The sequence below is a fragment of the Columba livia genome, chromosome 2 (assembly GCF_036013475.1).
Source record: "Columba livia isolate bColLiv1 breed racing homer chromosome 2, bColLiv1.pat.W.v2, whole genome shotgun sequence".
Classification (NCBI taxonomy): domain Eukaryota; kingdom Metazoa; phylum Chordata; class Aves; order Columbiformes; family Columbidae; genus Columba; species Columba livia.
In genome coordinates, this window is record NC_088603.1 from 47,133,519 (window position 1) to 47,154,324 (window position 20,806).

The 20,806-nt window shown below is 40.9% G+C and overlaps 1 protein-coding gene across 2 annotated transcripts; it reads right to left on the reverse strand.

The window, feature by feature from the left end:
• Nucleotides 1–280: 280 nt before the first annotated feature.
• On the reverse strand, nucleotides 281–9,363 carry LOC102093527 (C-C chemokine receptor type 5). Of its 2 annotated transcripts, XM_065051744.1 has the most exons (4): nucleotides 9,160–9,363; nucleotides 6,390–6,474; nucleotides 3,107–3,255; nucleotides 281–2,455 (listed from the first exon to the last, which is right to left on the reverse strand). In XM_065051744.1, exon 4 carries the CDS (start codon nucleotides 2,442–2,444, stop codon nucleotides 1,374–1,376), a length of 1,071 nt encoding a protein of 356 aa, XP_064907816.1. In that variant the 5' UTR covers nucleotides 2,445–2,455; nucleotides 3,107–3,255; nucleotides 6,390–6,474; nucleotides 9,160–9,363; the 3' UTR covers nucleotides 281–1,373. The 2 variants fall into 2 exon arrangements, with proteins under 2 accessions (XP_064907816.1, XP_064907815.1); XM_065051743.1 differs by lacking the exon at nucleotides 6,390–6,474.
• Between the last annotated feature and the right edge of the window lie 11,443 nt (nucleotides 9,364–20,806).

Sequence of the window (20,806 nt, forward strand, 5' to 3'; positions counted from 1 at the left end):
TTTCTTCTACCTGTCAGATTTCACCCATTTAAAATCTGGGGTCCCAGACTTTTCCCAAAGTTATTATCGTATGCTCTTCTCAGGCTTCCTGGTGAATAAAAGCTGGGCCAGCTACAGTGGCTTCTGGACTGGGAAGACAGTTCTCTGCTTGGTCAGTTTGGCTTCTTTCTCTGGCGTGTGGTATTGTGAGCATTTAGGGCCATGGCTGCATGTTTTTGCCACCTACATTCTGAGAGCTGAGCTGATGCCCTTACAGAGAACACAGGCTACAGGCTATACATTGTTTTTCAGACACAGATTTTAATAATTTCACTATATTTCACTGGAAACACTAAGAAATGTATTTCCAAAAAGACGAGAATTTAAAATAAAACACAGCAGTAGAAATACCACAGTTACAGCAAGATTTGTATCACATTAAACTAATTTGCACTTTAATATTACAAAGGTGCTTTTGCCTTAGTGCAGTAAAAAAAAAAAAAAAATAAAATAGAAAAGGAAAAATATTTCCAAGCAAAAAAGTTTACTCTTAGGATCGTTTTGGGGCCTTTCTTCAGCTTATCTGTGGCCAGATTATGATAGATGATAGGATAAAAGCTAAAAACAAATAGAAGCAGTGCCTTGATGTTATAAGGCTAGAGTGAGAAGAATATTTGCACCACCTAGATTAAGGCATCTGATACCTCAGGTTAAATGGCCCCAGTGTGACAAAGGTCAGTCAGCTCTCCCATCAGAGGAGAGTTATTACCTTGACATGAGGAGAGTTATTACCTTGACATGTCTCATGTTTATCCTTAAATTCTTTTTTTGGAAACATCTTTTATTCATATGGGGAAAATAAGGGGTAAAGGGGAAAGATGAAGAAAACTAAAAACCTTCCCCAGTCAAATGCCTGACCATGTTGCAGAAAGAATACAGTAACTTGCAAAAGATGTTCCACTGATGTTGAATAGATAAATCAATCCTCAAAGATTCCTCCCAGTTTTTGTTTTACAATGTTCACATAAGAGTAAATGGCTCTTGTGAGGTTACATATTACTCCTTAGTCCCTTCAGTAGTGTATTCCCCCAGGTAAATCTTACTAGCATTTGTTCACTGGATAGAATTTGGATCAAGAAACAGAGTCATACTATTCTGGGCCGCATTCAGATCTTGATGTGACCTAGCTATGGTGTTAACGTTGCCTGGAGAACTCACTGATTCTCTTAGTCTAAGAATGGAAAATGCTGTAACCCCAAGGAACTGTTAACCACAAGAATTGAGGGTCATACAGTTTTCAGTAGAGGTTGACATAAAGATCTTAAATAATGTCAGACAGTCCTTAAGGCAAAGCAAATGATACAACATTTACTAACTAATATTTTGATGTATTTTTACAGTCCAGTAGAGATGTCATTCTCTGCAGTGGATGGTGTGAATGTGGAATTAACTCTTTCTAATTTTTCATGATAAAGAGCTGGACATCTTTTGCAGAGGTGGGCTGCAACATGCTTTTGGAAAAAGCTATGAAGATACTTCCTGAATTTTTCTCCAACAAATGCATAGATCACAGGATTGATACAACAGTGAATCATTGATATTGTCTCCGTCACTTGGATTGCTTTTGCCAGTTGACCTTTGATTTCACAAGTTGGGACAAAAAGTGAACTTTGAAATGTATGCAAAAAAGAAGAAATATGGAACGGTGTCCAAAAGATGAAGTAAAAAATCATTATCACAAAAATAAGTCTGACTGCCTTCTGTTTTTTCTCATTCTTACATCTCAGTAATGTTTTTAGAATTTGTGAGTAACTGAAAATCATAATGAGCATTGGAACAATGAGTCCCAGAATGTTCATCTTTAAAGTATAGGAGTACTTCCAATTTATTGAGGAATCACTTGGATAATGAGCACTGCAAGTATAACGTAAATTTTCCTTTTGAGATTTATGAAATACTACTCCAGGAACAGAAGCGCAAATAGCAACAGCCCAAGTGACGACACTGGTGAGGATGCCGTAGGTAACTGTCCTAGCTTTTAAAGCAAACACCGCATGCACTATGGCCAGATACCTGTCAAGGGTCAAGAGGATGATGAAGAAGATCCCACTGTAGAAGCCAAGGAGGTAGACGCCTGAGAGAATTCTACACAGCGCATCTCCAAAAATCCAGTCGTGAGCAGCATAGTAAGCCCAAAAAGGGAGAGAAAATATAAACAGCAAATCAGAAATTGCCAAATTGAGCAGGTAGATGTCAGTCATACTCTTCAACCTCTTGTATTTCACCAGGATAAGGACAACAAGCATGTTGCCTGTGAGGCCAAATATCACCACCAAAGAATACAGCGGTGGCAGAAGATTTGCTGCAAAGTGCTTCTCCTCGGTTCCCATGCATGGCATTGAATCACCGTAGTCGAATTCTGTTGTCAGTGGCCAGTCAGATAAGTCTATGGTATGGTTTTCCATGGTGTGTTGTTCTGGAAAGGAAGAACGGGATGTTAAACTAGAGGAAACTCCAAGATTGGCAGTGAGGGGAATAAAACAAGGTTATGTCCTCAGCTAGCATGCTTTTGGCTATTGATCACATAAGCATTACTGTGTCAAGATGTGGAAGAGAACGAAATTGCAGAGTTCCCAGGAAACCTATCATCCATACGTGAAGTCACATTGCTGAATGTTGGAAGCGTGCTGCTTGTCATTTCCTACGTGTATGCTGTCTGGTGCATTTTTCCTCCTCAGTAGAGCCTGTCAGCTGCCTGACCCAAACAGAATCCAAGGAATTATTAATTTAATCTGAGCAGTGGGTAGGTCAGGGCTGTTTTGCTCAGCAGTGGTTTTCCAAAGTGGAGAGTGAGCCAACAAGACAGCACCAGGAAAGCACAGTGGCTGGTGCACAGAGCGTAGCTGTGTTTTTCATTATGCCAACCTGTACTGTAGTCCTGACCTGAGGAGGACCAGGCATTGGCAAGATGTAAACCAGTGCCTGCAAAGATGCTGTGACTTGAATAAAACACAACTGACTGATGTTTGTTTAGGTTGTTCATGAGTTCCTGGGAACTTTAATGCCTGTGGGAATCAGGTCTCTGGAGGTGTAGAAATGTCCTGTGCCCAGCACTAAACATACCCACCTGGTAGATCTGCTGTCCTGGGTGTTGCAGACCTGCAATTCAGTGGTGTTGGCCTGGGTTAAAATGGCAAACACGGTGTCCTTTTTGGAGTTGGTGTCAGGCAACGGCTGTAGAAACGTGCTGGACTTGGGTAGCTCTGATTTGCAGTCCTGTAGGAGAAAGAGATAGACAAACCCTTGGCAAATGTGTATCTGTCATGGCTTCTTCTTGTCAATTAAAAGACATTCTGAGTGCTTGGAGATGCAGGACATTTTGATTCCTTGTTACAGGAGCTGTTTAACAGCCATGAATCATGAGCTCTAAATGTTAGATTAGCTAAGTGTCTTGGAGGTCTACAAAGGCAAAAGACACATATGGCCATTGCTATGTGTATGTGCTAACGTTTTTCGTGTGTAGTGGTTGTTCGATATCATCCTTCATCCTTTGTTAGTGTTTCCGGTGAGCTGCCAGAGTAAATTAACAAAGTGCAAGAGTTGCCCAAACTCTCTGTCCCTCCAGTTTTGGTTTGGGGACTGCTGGAGGCTTCCGCTGCAAGAAGGAGTCAGAGCCTGGGAGGTAAGTGATGCAGCTGAACTTTGAAAGCTCTGAGGAAAGTTCTGTTATACTGGGAGCAAGTAAAGGCTTTGGAGTTTGATGTCAGCCCCTCCTGTCACCCCACCGTCCCCCTTTCCCAAGTCCCTGGTAGGACAGTGAGCCAGACGCAGAAGCACAGCGTTGTGTCATTTGTTCTCTGAAAAGTAGAGGAGATCTGTGTTCTCACAGACCCCTGGAGAAAAGGGAAGAATTCCTGTGTTTCCAGAGAGAAGCTGGCAAGACGGTTCTGTGAAGACAGGTGTCAGAGGACCAAGTGTCCTTCGTGGTCACTTAGTGAGGAAGGGAAATGGATGCGTTTGGTGGCCACTCAAATGAAGCTATTTGCTGTCTAGTAAAAGGGCTGCTCTTTCTTTGGGTGTCATTGTTGCTGCTTTTGTCAGGCAGTTCGTGACAGATTGGTGACTGTTCATAGCAGCATTATAGTTTGGATATCTGCATTTTCCTGGTAATTTGATGTTCTCTTGACAAAGGCAATAGGCTGCTCCCAACACAGATAACTTCAGGTAGTGTGTCTGCCACAACTTGCTCTCTGATCTCTGACCACTTACATAACACACCAATGTTTGTTCCTTTCCTGCTTACAGCCCCATCGTGCACTTTTTTCATTGGTGAGATGCACCCTGTGTGATTGCAAACTTCTTTTGCAGAGACCACATTCTCAAAACCACCACTTCATTCTGTCTGCACTTGAGTTCTGCAAGATGTAACTTGTACTAAAATGTAACTGGAGAAACTTCAGGTCTGCCTTTCAGTCAAAACTTAATTTGATTACTTGGTGGGCCATTCTGGCCTGTATCATGTGAAATTTCTGAAGTGTCTTAAGGTTTTGTCAGCTTACTCAGCTGTTTGATATATGGATTATTTCATAATAACTAATTGTAGACCATTCAGGATCTGGAGGACCTTGTTTTAATCTGGATCTTTATCACAGTGGATGCATATGTAATACAAATAATCTTAATGAACAAATTTTATTAAGAGCACAGTGTCAAACCAATTTTCTGTGTGTGTATATGCACAAGTATACCTTCATATATATACACACGTATATACTCATATATATTTATTTATTGAATTGTAGAACCTAGAATCATAGAATCATTTAGGTTGGAACAACACCCTCAAGATCATTGCATCCAACCATAATTCTGACACTGCCAAATCCACCACTAAACTATGTCCCTGAGTGCCACATGTACAGGTCTTTGAGACTCCTTTAGGGATGGTGACTCCACCACTTCCCTGGACAGCCTGTTCCAGTGCTTGACAACCCTTTTGGTGAATAATTTTTTCCTAATATTCATTCTAAACCTCCCCTGGTGCACTTAGCCTTGTTGAATCTTTGTATATATACAAAGAAAGGAATGTAATTTTATATATATATACAAAGAAAGGGATATATATACATATATACACAAATAAAGTAACATTTTTAAATCTAGTTCAGAACTTATTTTGAGATTCAAATACAACAGAAAATAATTGTGGGAGTAACAGAACTAAAGGTAACCGATTCACTACAGATTGGTCTCCTTTACTGCCCAAGTCTTATCTCCTGTGATGACTTGACCCCAGAAAGCAGCCGAGGCCCCATCTAGTCACTTACTCACTCACTCCTCCCACAGTGAGATACGGGGGAGAATCAGAAGGGCAAAAGCAAGATAAACTTGTAGGTTGAGAAAAGACACTTGAATAAACCAAGGACACAGAAAAAACCAAGAGATGATACAAGGACAAATGCTTGCCACCTCCCACCAAGCAGACAGATGGCCAGCTGGTCTCTGAGCAACGCCTACTTTGGAAAAAGCTTGTCCCCTGGGTTTTGTTGCTGAGCATAACATTATATGGCACAGAATATCCTTTTTGTCAGTTTGGGTCACCTGTCACAACTGTGGTCACAAATATAAAAGTCAGCACCACAGAGGTTGCTGTGAAGAAAATTAAGTCCATCCCAGCCAGGCCCAGTACACTTTCCCACTACCAAAACTGAGCTCCAGCCCTGTGCAATTCATATGGATGCTGCCTAGAAAAACAGCATATACTGTGGTTATTTTGTTTACTGTCTATGGTCTGATGGGAAATCTCTAAGAATTTGAATGGGACAAAAGTCAGATATTCCTCTTCACAATAAGCACAAAATAGTAACAGTTTTTTGTTTTTTTTCCTGAAATGCTTTCTTTCTTATCATTTTCCACAGAAGCAATATTAATCACAAAGAGCTCTAGAAAATTGACCTGGCTAACAAATTATATTGGAAACTACTGTTTGCCTTTTTTTTTTTTTTTTTAATTTATCTTTAACCATTTTTCCAATTTTCATTTTCATGCAGAAAGAAACATCTTGTGTAGAAGCTGTAGCCCTTGACAAGACGTCTGGTTTTTGCTCTAAAATGAGCTAGGCATGAGCCTTCAGAAATGGGTGTGTTAGGAAAGCAATCTCCAGATTTCTCTCTGCTCTTGTGCTGTAAGGACAAATGGGCTTTTCTGAGAGATTCTCATTTGGGATCTTCTGATTATTTGTCTTATTTCCCTCTTATTTTCCTTCCAAAATTACACATGAATATTCAGGACATTTTAATGATTATAATTAATGGGGCTTTCTGTCGTGGTTGAGACGGACAAACGACAGCTTTCTCGTTTGCTTTATGGACTGCATGCAGCCATCAGTGCCCACTGTCTTGCCCACATACCTGCAGTTTCTACATGCACAGGGTAGTTTTAGTTACCAACAGAAATTCTGGACAATTTCTGCAAAAGCAGGCAATTGTGTCAAACCTAGGGAAGAAATAAAAGAGAAGGAGAATTTTCTCTTTGGTGCCCTCCTTCTCTTCTAATTTACCCTGTGCGCTTATCCTGCAGAAGTGTCTAAATATGTGTGCAGTTCAATAAGAGGCTACCTTCATTTCCCCTCAGAGGACTGGTTGTGTTCTGAATCTCCAAGAGGTTGGGTACAGTGAAGTGTGACCAAGCCCCAAACCAAATACCTGCACCCTGGGAATGAGTTATAGCAGAGAAAATGGGGTCACAACTTGGACATGAGAAAATTTCATTTTCTGAAAAATTGCAATGTTGTGAGCCAAAATAAATGTAATTTCATTTCTTTAAGTTTTAACAAAGCTGCGCTTACTGCAACATCAGAGGTTCTTGTAATGAGGATGTAGCTCTGAATCATGTCTTTTTAGATTTCTGTATTTCAGCAGCTTTGAGAGAAGCCTTGCTAGCTCTTGAGTATTAGTTGTTACCTATAGTGTGCCAGCTTCAGCTATAGAAGTGTCTGGATGCTGGTGTGACTATCAGACATTTCCATGTTAGAGTAATACAAGCAAAGAGCCTCCTGAGTTGCTACACTCACATATTCAGGGATGGCAGTTGTCACAGCTCAATGAGTCTGCTGTGCCCTGAAGGGGATTTGGCCAAATTTTCCTCATGGAAATCAGAACATTTGGTTACTACAACTTAGAAGAGCATCCCTGCATTAATGGGGGCTCTTATCTCAAAACTGAATGAAGCCCAAAGTTCCCTTTCCTTTTTTAAAGACAAGGTTTCTGTTTTGAAATGTATGGACGAGTATCACAGCGCTACTCCTCCCGCCTTCACTCTTCTCCTTTTCACAAGTGGCAGTGTTTGTCATAAAGAAAAAGAAATTGCATAATGACTTGTAGTCAGCTTAAAAGTATGTGTAAGAGCATCTAGGGCACTTTATGAAGAGAGAGAAGTACAAGGTAACATAGAGTAAAAATGAAACTTAAATGAAGAAAAATAATACCCCATATCCTGACAGCAAGTGTTGCAAGAAAAGCGCCTAATGTTTTCCTGCTAAAAGTTCTATGTCTTTGACTGTGCCTTTGACTTTCCAGGAGGAGTCTATGGACAGGCAAAATTACACAGAAGGCTGCGCGCAGACACCAAAGACATCTTGGGGAGCAAGCATAAAAGTATGTACTTTTCTTGAGCTACCAAGAAAGCTGAAGCAAAAGATAGAAGTGTAATCTAAATGCTGCATGTAAGACTCTGAGCTGATAGTTTCCCTCAAACAGATATTTTCATGTGATGGTGCCCACAAGATTTCTTTCCAGGATATGACTGGGGAAAGACAGTCCCTTCCCAAATTAAACCTTGCTTTGAAAACCTCTTCCTCTTTTATAACAGCTGAGCATTAGAAACATCTCTTCAGACTTGCTTGCCTCCTAACTGATGAGCTTTTTCATCCCTGCAGAACTTTCAAGGAAAAATATGTTTTGGCCTGGAAAAAAGAGTCTTAATTCTCTGTGAACCCTCAGGATCCAATTGTTTCCATTCCCCACCAAAGCCAGAAAGATGGTCTTGCAAAAACTCTGAGATTTTTGGCAGCTAAATAGAGTCAGTCTCTGTGGTTGCAAGACAGAAGTGGTATGAGGTGTTCTTACCTAAATAAATGTACAGTAAAAGTGTAGCATAAGCACTGAAAATCGCATTCTTAGAAAATGAAACTTGAGACAGTCCCGTGCTAGTATCTCTGTTAATTTTTGTTTGTTTGTTTGTTTTGTGTCTCTGCTTAAACTGCTTCAGATAAAACACTGAATTCAGAGTAATTCAAACAACAGTTGCAGTCAGAACCATTCTGGAGATGAGTTCGAGAATAAAAAACATGGATAATAGTCTGGAGTGTAGATTTCCAACATTTGTCATAGGATTGTGTCCATGCCATGTTGGCACTATAAGGGTCTCCATACAGAGAAGTTCAAGCCTGCTTCTCTGACACTGTCAACTGTTCCTGGCAAATGACGGTGCAATTCTCCCCTGAAAGCAAATGTTGCGACAGCTGTACATTTGATATACTACCAAAAAAAATCTAAAATTATTAGGCTATTGTAGCTTTTTTGCTAATACCCAAGTGTAAAGTCTCATTTATCCAAGCAGAGGAGCTCGCCTCTCCTTGTGTGTAGTACTGATGAATTACACTTGAAAAAGAGGAGCCTATCCCTTCATAACATATCCCTTCATAACATGACAATTAAACAACACCTTTAACAGATTAAATGTTTGAATAATAATAAAAAAACACGTGATAGAACATTTCCCATCTGCATGTGATAGAGCAAGTTGTGACTTAGATTTGGAGAAGTTAGATTAAGCATGAAGGATTTCATGTCTGATCAATTATACCCTTAGCAGAATAGATTTTCAAGCTACTGACCTCCTGAAACAGATTTGAAACAAAGACCCGGTAAGTTTCCAGTACAAAAAACATTATCATTTTATACACCATTTGTCCAGTTCAATACTCTACTCTCACATTTAGACTAATCCTGAGTTGTAAGCTAGTTACAAAACCCAATTGTTCTTAAAGGTAGTGTCTCTGCTTGAATGGTAATTCTACTGCCACTGTCTTTAGGCACATATACTTCCCCACTGAGTGAATCTATATCTATATATACACGATTACATGTAAAAAAAAAAAGGAAAAAAATATCTACTCACTGATTTATCAAGCTTGTTTAGTCTGACTGTGTCTTCTTCTTCTTTGTGTAGAGATACATAGTTAAACCCTATATCTGAAAATAGGAAACAGCACTTCCTGTGTGATCTCTTGCAAAATGTTGGTTCTGGTTTTCTGAAAATGTTTCCAGAACAGTTCTGTTCAGAACTGAGGGATTAAGACTTTATGGGCGTCTACTTGTTCTCCTCCAGCTGGGACTGGAGCAGTCAGCATCTGAACTACTGCATCTATCTAAAGGGTCAAGATTGGGTGGTTAAATTCAATAAAAACCTGTTCTCAGGACAGTTAGTATTTCTAGCTGCTCTAGACACTTCTACAGCTCAACACAAAGTGGTGTGAAATAACTGACATACAGAATGCGTACTTTTAAAATTAAATTCAGTTGTCCCAAATGACTGTTGAAACAACCCCACCAAAGTATTCTTTGTGTTTATTGTCACTTGAGCTTGTGTTAGCATCACACTTGCCTTAGGTCAGCTCTTGCCAGTTATGTGACCAGCTCATGCACTGTACACAACACTGCCCTGTGTGGTGTAGACCTCCTTCTTGAACATCTGTTGTAATTTTTACAAAGTCATTTGTAATGATCTTACACTTCTAAGAGGCTGCTGTGTGAGGCAAGCTGGAATCTGTAGCTCATTCCCTTTTTTATGTGGTGACATCGCAGGATTGAATAAAATAGAAAGATATTAAAATAACAGAAAGTGGTTAAAAAATATTTTTACTTCAAAGGCAGGAAGTATAGTTGAGTGTACAGGCTGGTGTCATGCATTTGTTTTTTTGAAACATTCACTTCACCAGTGCCATGGATATTCCAGCTCAAACAGCCTCCAGCTGTTGGAGTGATAATTGATGCCTGTGTAAGTGACCAGGAATGATGAATAATATGGCCACTTATCTGCTCGCTGAGGAGCCTTTTTACAATCTTACAGCAGGTTACAGCAAGGCAACATTTTTCAAATTTGCAGTGTTTTGGTAGCAGTGGTTGACCATTTTCTCTAAGACTGCCGGGTGGTTTCCTGCAGTATTCCTGAAAAGCTCTAAGACTGTCTTTTGCTACAATTATAGCTGGATTTTGTCATTTCCTAGAAAATCTATGTGGTGTTTCAATAAAATCAGTGATGTATAACCTGACCACATGTCTTCCAGAGACTATAGAACGGACTCATAGTGCTGTTTCAGAAGGACCGCCTGAGCAAGGCATTAGGAAGAGGGTCTCTGTGGTGGCTGGAGGAATACAAACATTTCCTGTTTGTCTGCAATGGGCTGCGTAGATTTCGCTGTAAATACATACTGCAAACCACTGAAAACCTCCAGCCCAAGGAGAAAGGGCCTTCCCTACAGGGACACAGTGGATAGCAGGGAGGCACAACCTACATTTTCTTTCTATACTGTCTCCCTCTGAGTTGCTGTCTGAATTTGGTAAGTTACGCGTTCTACCACTTGAGACATCTCTTCCTGCGCAAGGTACAGGCTGCTAGTTCAGCAGTTTCGTTTAATCTTTCACAAACTACTATGTCTGGTAAAGAAATACTGGCCTTACTGCATCAAAAATCCTGCCTAAGGCACTTAGTTTTCCCTCCCCTGTAAGAAAGAGAGGTGTTGGCCTGGAGAAGGAGCTTATCTCAGCTCTCAGGAGTGGAACTCCTTTGGAGTCCATTGCCTGGTGGCTATAGGTGGGTGTAATTGTCTTGGGATACCAGAAGTAATCCTTGCCCTCTTCTCCCCCTGTCTTGTGACACTGGGACTTCCTTCTGTCATGTTCAGGGACTTTCTGTTGTCACCAAGCTACTTCTTGTTGCTTGGTCTGTCAGTTTGCCCAAGCAAAAAGCAGTTACACTGAAACTGGGAGAGCCAACCTGTAAGTGATGGCAGAAGTTTTTGAAACTTAGCAAATGCAGCACTTCAGGATTGAAGCCCTCCCACACTTGAGAGGAAAAAGACCTAGTTGCATAGGGAGCAGTCTATGCAGACAGTACTTTCTAAACAAATGTGGAAGAAAAAAAATGTATGCAAACCTGCAAGAATCCATAAATTGATTTGAAGTCTCTCAGGAATGAATAAATTCTTGTTTTCAATTTCTCTCCTACATGGGCCAGTTCTAGAAAAGATCACAGAAGTTGTTCTTGGAAGACTTACGTGCTAATTTCGTAATCTGTGAGATAAGCAGGGGTCTTGAGTTTGGTGTAACGGGTTTGATGGATCCTTATTATGGGGAATGTGTGACTCATGACTCACAACTCATATTTTCAGAAAGGAAGCACAGTTTTGCACACATTGTTTTGAAAGAATTTTAGTTCTTTGTGCCTCCAGCCTCTCTGCTTAGATTGAAGACAAGTGGACAGTGCTTTCAGGCTGCCTTGCGCTCCAATTGCTCTGACCTTTGAAAATCAGGAATGGTTTCTTTCTAAAATGGAAATGCAGATAATTGGAAGCTATTTCAGAAAGTATAATTGAGATTAAAGGACATGAAAAAAAGAAAGATTCAAAAGATAATAAATATCTCATATTGGACACCTAGTTTCAGGCACCTAGGACTACATTTTCAATTGTAGCTAAATTATTACTATATCATAGAGGACAGGGCCTGTCAGAAAGGACAGAGCCACCTGAAAATTGCTTTTTTCAGAGATGTTGGGACTCTGAAGAAGTCCAGGGGAAATGAATGAAATGTTCATCATTCTAGAAAGCATGGCCTATGAGAAATGATGGAAAAGGACTGGATGATCTCTGGAGAGCTCTCTCAGACTTACTTTCTACAACTTCAGTCTTATAATCCTCCCTGTAAGGGTTTAGTGAGCTTCATAAACTTTAACTAATCCAAAGACCTGCCTAGGAGATGGAAGCAGAAGAAACAGTGGGAGAAAAACCTTCCAAAGCCAGAGACATTGCCATGTGGAGATTGCTTGTCTTATAAAATTAGAGAGCTGCTTAGGTTCTCCATCTGTAAAATTAGAAAGAGCAAGAAGGTGAGAAAAGAGAATATAAACTTCACCATGCTAATCAGTTGAAATTCTGTAAACAGGGAAGTACCGCGTGGTTTTACCGAAGTAAAGAATCAAAAAAGAATGAAAAATGTCTGCAATGAAACTGTCTTACTTCAGCTGGGGCTTTCTACAAGCTGTCACAACACTGACAGAATGGAAGCAAGGGAACCAATCAATTATGTGCTTCTATTACTCCATCAGCTGCTGAATATAAGAGAGAACTAGCTTTTTCTGACAATAATATTGTCAGAAATACTATTTAGAATATTATGTGGATATTGAAGTCAAAATGTGAAGGTGTTCTCAGAGCACTGACATAATTTTCTTCATTTCTTGAAGAAGTCTCTTTTCTGTTCCTGTGGAGGGAAAGGGAGAGCTGGAGACAGTTAACTGTTAGTAAAAATTTTGGTAAAATTACCAAGCAAATTACTTAAATAGAAATGACTGGGCCTCAGCTGTATACCACTGAGACCCTGGCAAAATTAAGTGATGGCCTTGCAGTTCATCTCCTATTCTAGTCTCCTGTGTAGAAGGAGAAATGCTGACTTCAGTCCCTATGTCAGAGCATCTTTAAGAATTTCAGGCAAAGCATGACAGTGCGGGGAGGGAAGGTGCATACTGATGAAGTTGCTTTCCCATTCCTGTGGCGTGCTACAGCCTGCCTTTTTATGCTGAAATATGATGAAGTAGATGTTTCCTATTGAAAAAAAATAGTTCAATAAATGTTATTACTGAGTCCCGTGCAGTGGACTCCTCTTGAGCATCCTCATCCACAGTAACCCTCAGCAGACATTTTGCTGACTGTCCTCAAGCTCACGGGGATCTGCATGTGGCAACTTCAGCTGAGCATCAGAAGGAACAAACAGGAGGACTTTGCAAGGTCTGGTAGTAGGTAATTCATTCCAGTCTCCTTCAACGTGAATGTTGTAGGCTGTAGGAATTGTCTCTCCCACCCTCAGCTGGTAGTTGGCTAGCTAATCTAAGGGTTCCCTCTATAGTCAAAGGATAGAGGTGGGTATTTGCAGAGGGTAACTGCCTTTGTCTTGAGCTACTCAGCATTAGCCTAGAATGAATGACCATATGGAGGGGAGCCCCTCAAGCAATAGAAAGAGCCTAGATGACGAGTTCAGACTAGACAGCTAACCTGTACATTGATAAAACTGAGTTATAGTCCAATCAAATGCTTCAGGTAACCTTTGGGGGTTTTGGTGATAAGAAACCATCCTTTATTTTTGAAAAAAAATATTAAGCCAATTATTTTTATTTGCTGTTCTTTGGAGCTGAGGTGTTGTTTTAGTAGATAAGCCTGATGATGTTATCTACATCCTCTGCTGAAGAGGAAGAGACCTATGCTTTAGATCTAAGGACTGGTCCTGCTGATGACCCACACAGAAAAAGGAACAGATTTACTTTGGCACTGTACCTCACTCATGCCCGTGGAAGCTGTATGTGCTCCCCATCATGTCACAAAAGGAAGGCTGCAAAGGCTGTCCTCCTCTTCCCCTACATCCCCATACCCATGCAGGTGTACTGAAGGGGTACTGTGTTTTTGAAGAGGTAGGTGATACATAAAAGCAAAACACAGTTTCTATTGATGGCATATGAAAGTTGCATCCTCAGTGCCTCAGGTGTTATAATACTTCCTCACAGCTTTGGGGCATTTCACAGAGCCTTGGAGAAGTAAAACTTGACAACTGAGATGTAAGTAATTTGAGAGTTCAACATATTCTTAAGATATTCTGAATTAGTGACAGGAAGAACTACATAAGGAAATACTAGTGCAATCTGCCCTTGATGTTAACCTCTTGAGTACAGACATTGTGATGCCTTGTTCAGTTTGCAGGAGCCATTCTCCCAGCTGAGGGACTGGTTATCTGGGGTTCTTTTTATTGTTCTTCACTAGCATGCAGGACCAAACCCTATATAATATACAATATACAGACCCTTCTTGGACTGCAGAATGTTGCTTTTCTCTCATTATCATATTTCTAGTTCTGTTAGGGTAATATCTGATTGCTTCACAGATATTAGAGTACTTTTCACCACATTTGTGCGATGAATCAATACAATTATCTCCATTTTGCAATGAGAAAGCTGAAGTACCAAGATTATGAATGACACTGCGAAGTAGTCATGAATTTAGGGAGCCTGGTTTATGAATGATTTTTCTCTAAAGCAAAGCATTATGCTGGAGCATGGTTGCTGTCTGTTATAACTGCTGGTTCTTGCTTTTCATGTTGGGCCCTGGAACATGAGGAACACAATCTCAGAGGCCACCTATGAAAATCTGGATTTATGAGGAAAGAGAAGGTACTTAATTTACATGCTAGACGTAGACACATAAGGATAAGTAAGATAAATTCAGGCATAAGTGCCTAAATCCCTTGGTGGATCTTACGCTTGCCGTGCACCAAGCTTTCAGATTCTAGTAGTAGTTGTGGCACAGGACGCAGGTATCTCTGAAATATAAGTCTTGTCTGATTTTCTTCCCAGGTGTCTACAGAGCTCCTCAGTGAAATTGATCCCAAAAGACACAGCCAGTCCCAGATAGTCTTCAGTCTTCTCAGAGACTGTCCTCACACTCCTGTGCACCTGTCTGGTGGAGCTGCTTTACTTCTGAGAAGATTCCCCATGGGGAGACCAGCAGCTTGAAGCCAGCCTGGTAGCCACACTACACCTATTTATAGACATGCTGAATCTGATTCTAATCATCTTCTGACAGGTTTCATTTACAGAGTGGAGACACTATTTCCTTAGTAACTTTTGTCAAGAAAATGTAAGAAAACACTGGACTTTACGTAAGCCAGCAAAACCTCCTTTCTCACAGTCCACAGCAACCTAACCACACCACAGAGTCAGTGATACCACACACTGTGAGTGCTGTCCTCCATCACCAGCAAATGAGGATCACTGTGGTATCTTCTGTACTACGGTGTGGTAAATTTTATTGCATTTTACATCTGCTCTGTTAAATGGTTGTGGATTGTGCCACTGTGCAAAACAGTATCGGTGTTAGCAAGTGTGATACGAAGCCAAGTCCATCTGTATTTGTGAAGCTCTCAGATCACTTTGCAATAGTAGTTTTATGACGGTACATTTAGCACATGCAAAGTAGTTTGCCGTTCTTCTTGGAAGAGATTGTGTAAGTGTTAAGATGAAAGGAAGGCACAAAGAACTGCTAAAAATAACTTCAACTGAAAATCCATCTGAGCAAGAGAATTCAAAGGCAAGCTGGTATTTCTGTCTAAGTTGTACTGAAGTATGCTGGGATGAAGTGCTACGTAAAGCTTTAAGTGTATCCTAGAAAAAAAAAAAGTGTTTGCATTGCCTGAAGTGCACTCGGTTTCACCTGAAATCTCAAAACCAAACCATCACTGGCATTGTACACTGATGCTCCATTTTACAGGACTTTTGAATATCTTTTAAATATTATTAGGACTTGTCCTTGGATAGTGGAGAAGTTTACTCTCTGTGACTAATTTTCACACTGACAAGGGATCATTCCTTATCTCCTAGTTGTTCATATGTTAAATGCATTAAACATTAAGTACTTAAACAGTGCTCATCACTGACACTTCCAGCTTCTCTCACTCAAACCATTTCATTGAAAATATTATCAAGTAAGTCTAAATCCCAAAAACCTGTGTTTTTTTCCCTGAAATCAGAGAATCTCTCGTGGGATATATCCTAACATTTTCTCTGCCCGAGAACAAAGCCCAGAAGAATTAGGGCCAAAGGCTCTGAACATCAGCCACAACCTGGAAAAGCTGTATCAGAAAGCTGTGACAAATGCAAACACAATTTATCAGCTAGCTTGAGAATCAGTGTGAAGGAGGAGAAGAACAGGGTGACCCATTAGGAGAGACAGACTGACTTGCTGACACTGGAGTGCACTGGGATGGATGAGAGAGGACACCTGATTATCTTCTCCAGTTCAAGAGAATGAAAGGAATTGCTGACAGAGAGAGGGAAGTTGAGCATGGAAGTCATCTAAGGGCCATCAGAGTTTCAGCAGAACTCAGGTTCTCAAAGAAAGCTGAAGTCAGACGAGCTTCAGAACTTCATGTCATTATGAGGTCATTTCAGCAGAAAATTGTAAACCACAGAAAGTTTTGTGTCTGACTTCTGGGTTAATATATTAATGTATTCAGGTATTGCATTGGATAATGTATTTGGGTTATAATGTATTTCTAATTAAGAAGAGCGAAACCCACACGAGGTATCAGAAAGAAGACTGTGTAAGGTGTGTTTCTGTAGCCAAGATTCTAGTGTAGGGACTACAGATAGTTATACTGTGTGGCCACAAATGAGCAATATCATTGATTTTGGATGATCCAACTCTTCTTCTTTGTATCTTTATCTTAAATAAGAGAAGATAATAAGTAGTTCTTATCTGGATCTTTTCAACACCGATGTCAAACCCTGGAAAACGTCATACAAATCCCAATGACTACTGCATCCTGCCTCTCTGAATTCAGTGGTGGATCTCAAACATGTTACAGAGCCTGACTTTAAATTGATTATCATATAGACACCTGTGAAATTTCAGGCTTTCAGGGTGAGGCGTATTCACTTTCTCATACCTGTTTTGGATTTCTCCTAAGTGGTGCCGTACCTCATAAATTTGCAGTGCTGCAACCCAGCCCGTCTACAGAGGTGCTTGATGTTGCCTGTTTGGCCTAGTCTGTGGGGCAAATGTGATGCTCACAATTCTCTTATGGGTGAAAAGGAAACACCTTATACATAAACCCGAGAATTTATTGTTACTGTAATTTAACTTTCAACACTCTAATCCAACAACCACTATTAGTCCAGATCTAAGTATGGCAGAAAAATAAAGAAAATATAAATAAACAAAAATTACCAGACTTCTGGGCAGAAACAACAGTAACAATAATAATGACAGTTAAATTTGTTGCATACACACTTCCTAGTTTACAGCCTTTTTTCTAAGCATAGTGCTTTCACTCTTCTACTGCTCCTCTGAGTCCTAAAGTCAGTGGCTTCATCTTGTCAGTCCCTCATGGAAGGGTTCCCCTACACCTCATCCTCTGTCCCTTCTTCTCAAGGCCTCTGCTATCATACTAGGACTGTGTTTTTCTGTGTTGCAACATCACGTTAGAGCCACGTTAGAAAGAACAACTGCTTTTTCATGCTATCTGTATAGAAACTGTGGTTGTGCCACACGCAGATAAGCAAAACTAAGACAAGTTGAATATAGACACCTGCTAAGAGGAACTCCCGTTGCAGCTAAGCCAAGCAAAAATAAAGCTTCAGGCAGGTCAAGATGAGTTCAGACAAAGCCAGGTTGGCAAGCCCCAGTCCTGAGGCCTTCTACACTCAGTACAAAGCCTGTGGCCTGGCAATAGCAGTAGCAATAGCAGTAACGTATCACTGGTGACAGGGCTACAGAAGACACTTGTAAAGCACATTCTCCATTTACAGGGTTCCAGAATCTTTCCCTTGTTACATCCCCTGTAACTAGAGGTAGTATTCAGCAAATACTTCACAAGACAATACTAAGAAGATACAGTAATATATTTCAGGAAATGTTAATATTTTTGAGCTGGAGATAGTGATGCTAGAGGAATTCAGCAATGTCTCTTTCACTCACCAGCCTTCTGCATAAGGCAGCTCTGCTCAGCCATGGCTTTTGACACCCAACAATGTAACAAGTTCATGTGGACGTGCAAAGAAGTGTGCTGTGAGGAAAGAACTGGAGACAAAGGCATAGACTTACCCTCTAGGATGTTTCCAGCAGAAATCAAGATGCTAGAGACCCCAGAAACAGAGGAAGTAGACTTTAGAAGGGGGAAGGCTGTGCTAAGGGAAGTGCCTCAGAGGAAAGAAAAAGGGGCAAGGAAACTGAAAGCTCAAGAGCATTTTATAGTGGGTTGAAATTTCTGAGTAGGAGAGTGACTAAAACAGCTCCTGGAATTAAAAACAGTGCCAGGTTGTTACCTCACATTTCCCTCTCCTGCTGAGAGATGAGTAAGTTGATATTTCACTTCACAATTTTATCTTCTACCATACAACAACTGTTGTTGACATATTTTTTTTTTCCATATTCTTTTTAGATACCCTTTACTGGGTTCCCAGTGGTTGGTGGCACTATTTGGTCTTGTCACAAATCTTTCATCCCAGCCCAGACTCAGAGGCTTCTTCATGTCTCCTGTGCCCCTACTCTCACACACTAGTGACGTCCATGTACCTGAACCACTGGAGAACCCGAGTGACCTTCCAAAAGCCAGTCCTGGGGACATTTTAGTGCACAGGCTATAATACGTGGAGAATTGTGTTTATATTGCACAGCTACAGGTACATCTGAGCTAGGTCCAGGACCAGCAGCCATATAACCTGTTAAGTCATAGCTCTCAGATGCTAATTAGCTTGAGCACTGCACAATGCTTTTTTGACCCCCCAGATTTCTGTCTCTGAAGCAGTATCTCTGTGTGATACTGTATTTACTGTGTTGGCACATTTCTTATTTTGAAAGTGACTTTGTTATCTCTTCATGGCCCTGAAATTGCACTGGGAAAAAAAAAAAAAAGGTATTTCTAGCACCTAAAGCACACTTTTTCTAGGTCTTGCTATCTAGTAGTGTGTGTGACTTGTGACAACCTTATTATTGTGAAATAATCTGCAATGTCTTTTGAATGTTGCACAGCGTTTACCAAATAGACTAACCTCTTGAGAGTGTGTGGTGCCAGGGCTGGAAAGCTGCCTGGGCCTGCGAGTGACAGGGCTCTGCCTGGAGGCCACTGCCCTCAATATCCAATAGGCAGCAAAGAACAACCGGTAGGAGTGCAAATAAATTTTTCATCTCTTCGGAGGCATATGCTATGAAGGAGCATATACACTGAGGAGATTATCTTAAATAATTTAGTATTATAAAATGAAGTTTAATGTGATTTTTTTCCAGAGCTGCATCATCTTGAAGTATTGCATGATTTCAACAGGTGGTTTATATGTGTTGATTCCCACTTTTTCGATACTGCTTAAGCATCTTAACTGAGAGTTCTACCTGTTTTCTTCTGTTTAGTTTTAATCTGGGAGCTTGAGTAGGTACAGCCCAAAAAAAGTGGAATAAATGAAACCCCAATCTTTAGTGAGAAATTAACATTCATTTTTCTTCCCTAGGAGATGAAGAGGTGAGGAAAGCAGACATTTTCTACAACTTCTGTGGTTGCCTCTGTTGACCTTCTGTCACGTTGTTTTTCTTTGAGAGGGCAAAGTCCCCCAGCTAGATCACATCTTCTGCTCCTGCTGGATCACAGGTGTCAAACACACGGCCCGCTGGCCAAATCTGGCCCTCCACCTTGTTTTATCTGGTCTGGCACTATTGTTTATACTCGGTGGCAGTGCCAAGCTCCTCGTCCCCAGGCTTCTGCCAGCGTGCAAGTCACATATGCACCATGTGTGACATGAGTTGTGCTGCAGGAGCAGGGGAACGATGGGAGCTGTGGCCATAGCTACAGGAGAGCAGTGAGCCTGTGTAAGAAGAGTAATAGGTGAGACTGATAGGGGACATTAGTAACTGCCTTGGAGCACTGAAGGACAGGACAGACAAGATTTACATGGGGGGTGCTTAAAGGAGTACTCCCAACTGGGCAAACATTTCATTTAATTTTTTAATAAATTAGCCAGATATATGAACTTTAGCAATTACATGTTATTTTTTAAAACCACCTGTAAAAATATGCTTTGCAACCAGCAGCCAGGGTTCCACTCATGAATTCTACATTGTTTTCCATGGATACGGCCAGCTTTGTGGTCCAACAGTGGTGGCCACACTTGTGCAATGACATACTAACATCACTCAATAATATGTCATTTAATAACAGGACAGCTCTGGGGCACGAGCAGTAGTTAGGCATAGTCCCGCAGTCCTGGCCACTTGCTGAAGTTCATGTATCTGGCTAATTTATCTAATGAAATGTGACTGCCCAGTTAAGAATACACCTTTAAGGGGGGATGGCTTGAGCAGATGGAGTAAGAAGGAAAGTGTCTGCTAGGATTTGTAATGGTAAAATAAAGTGAACGTCTCTTCTGGGGGCTGGGAAGGGTGGGGAATGGTGGAATAAGGAGAATGCTCCTCATGGGAGGTGATAAAAGGAGAACATCAGTAGGCATGTCCATTCCGGGTAACAGCATTAAGGGTAATGTTGCTGGCAAGGAACTGGCGATGGGGGAATAAGGAAAGTGTTACTGGGATAGATGCGGGGGGAGAATTGATGGAGAAAGAGTGACTGCTGTTTATGGGGAGGAGGGTTTGAAAGAAAGGTGAGGCTGTGTGAGAGGGCCTGACTATTATTTAACCTGGTCCTAAAGAATACCTTGGTCTTTTACTTAGATGGTGCATGATACCATCTTTGATGGAACAATTTGAATCCTAAAATGTCCAGTAAGAGAAAGATGGATACAGAAGGAAGGCAATTTAGTGATAGATGGCAAAGCAAATACGTTTGTGTTTCAAGGACAAAAAACAGTATGTCTGTTGTGTTATGAGGCAGTATTGGCGATGAAGGAGCACAATACAGATAACTGAGTGGCAAACACAAGGCCCAGGGGGCCAAATCCTAAAATTACCTTCTGCCTTTTGAAGGCAACCGTGAGGCTGATGTGGCCCTGGTGAAAATGA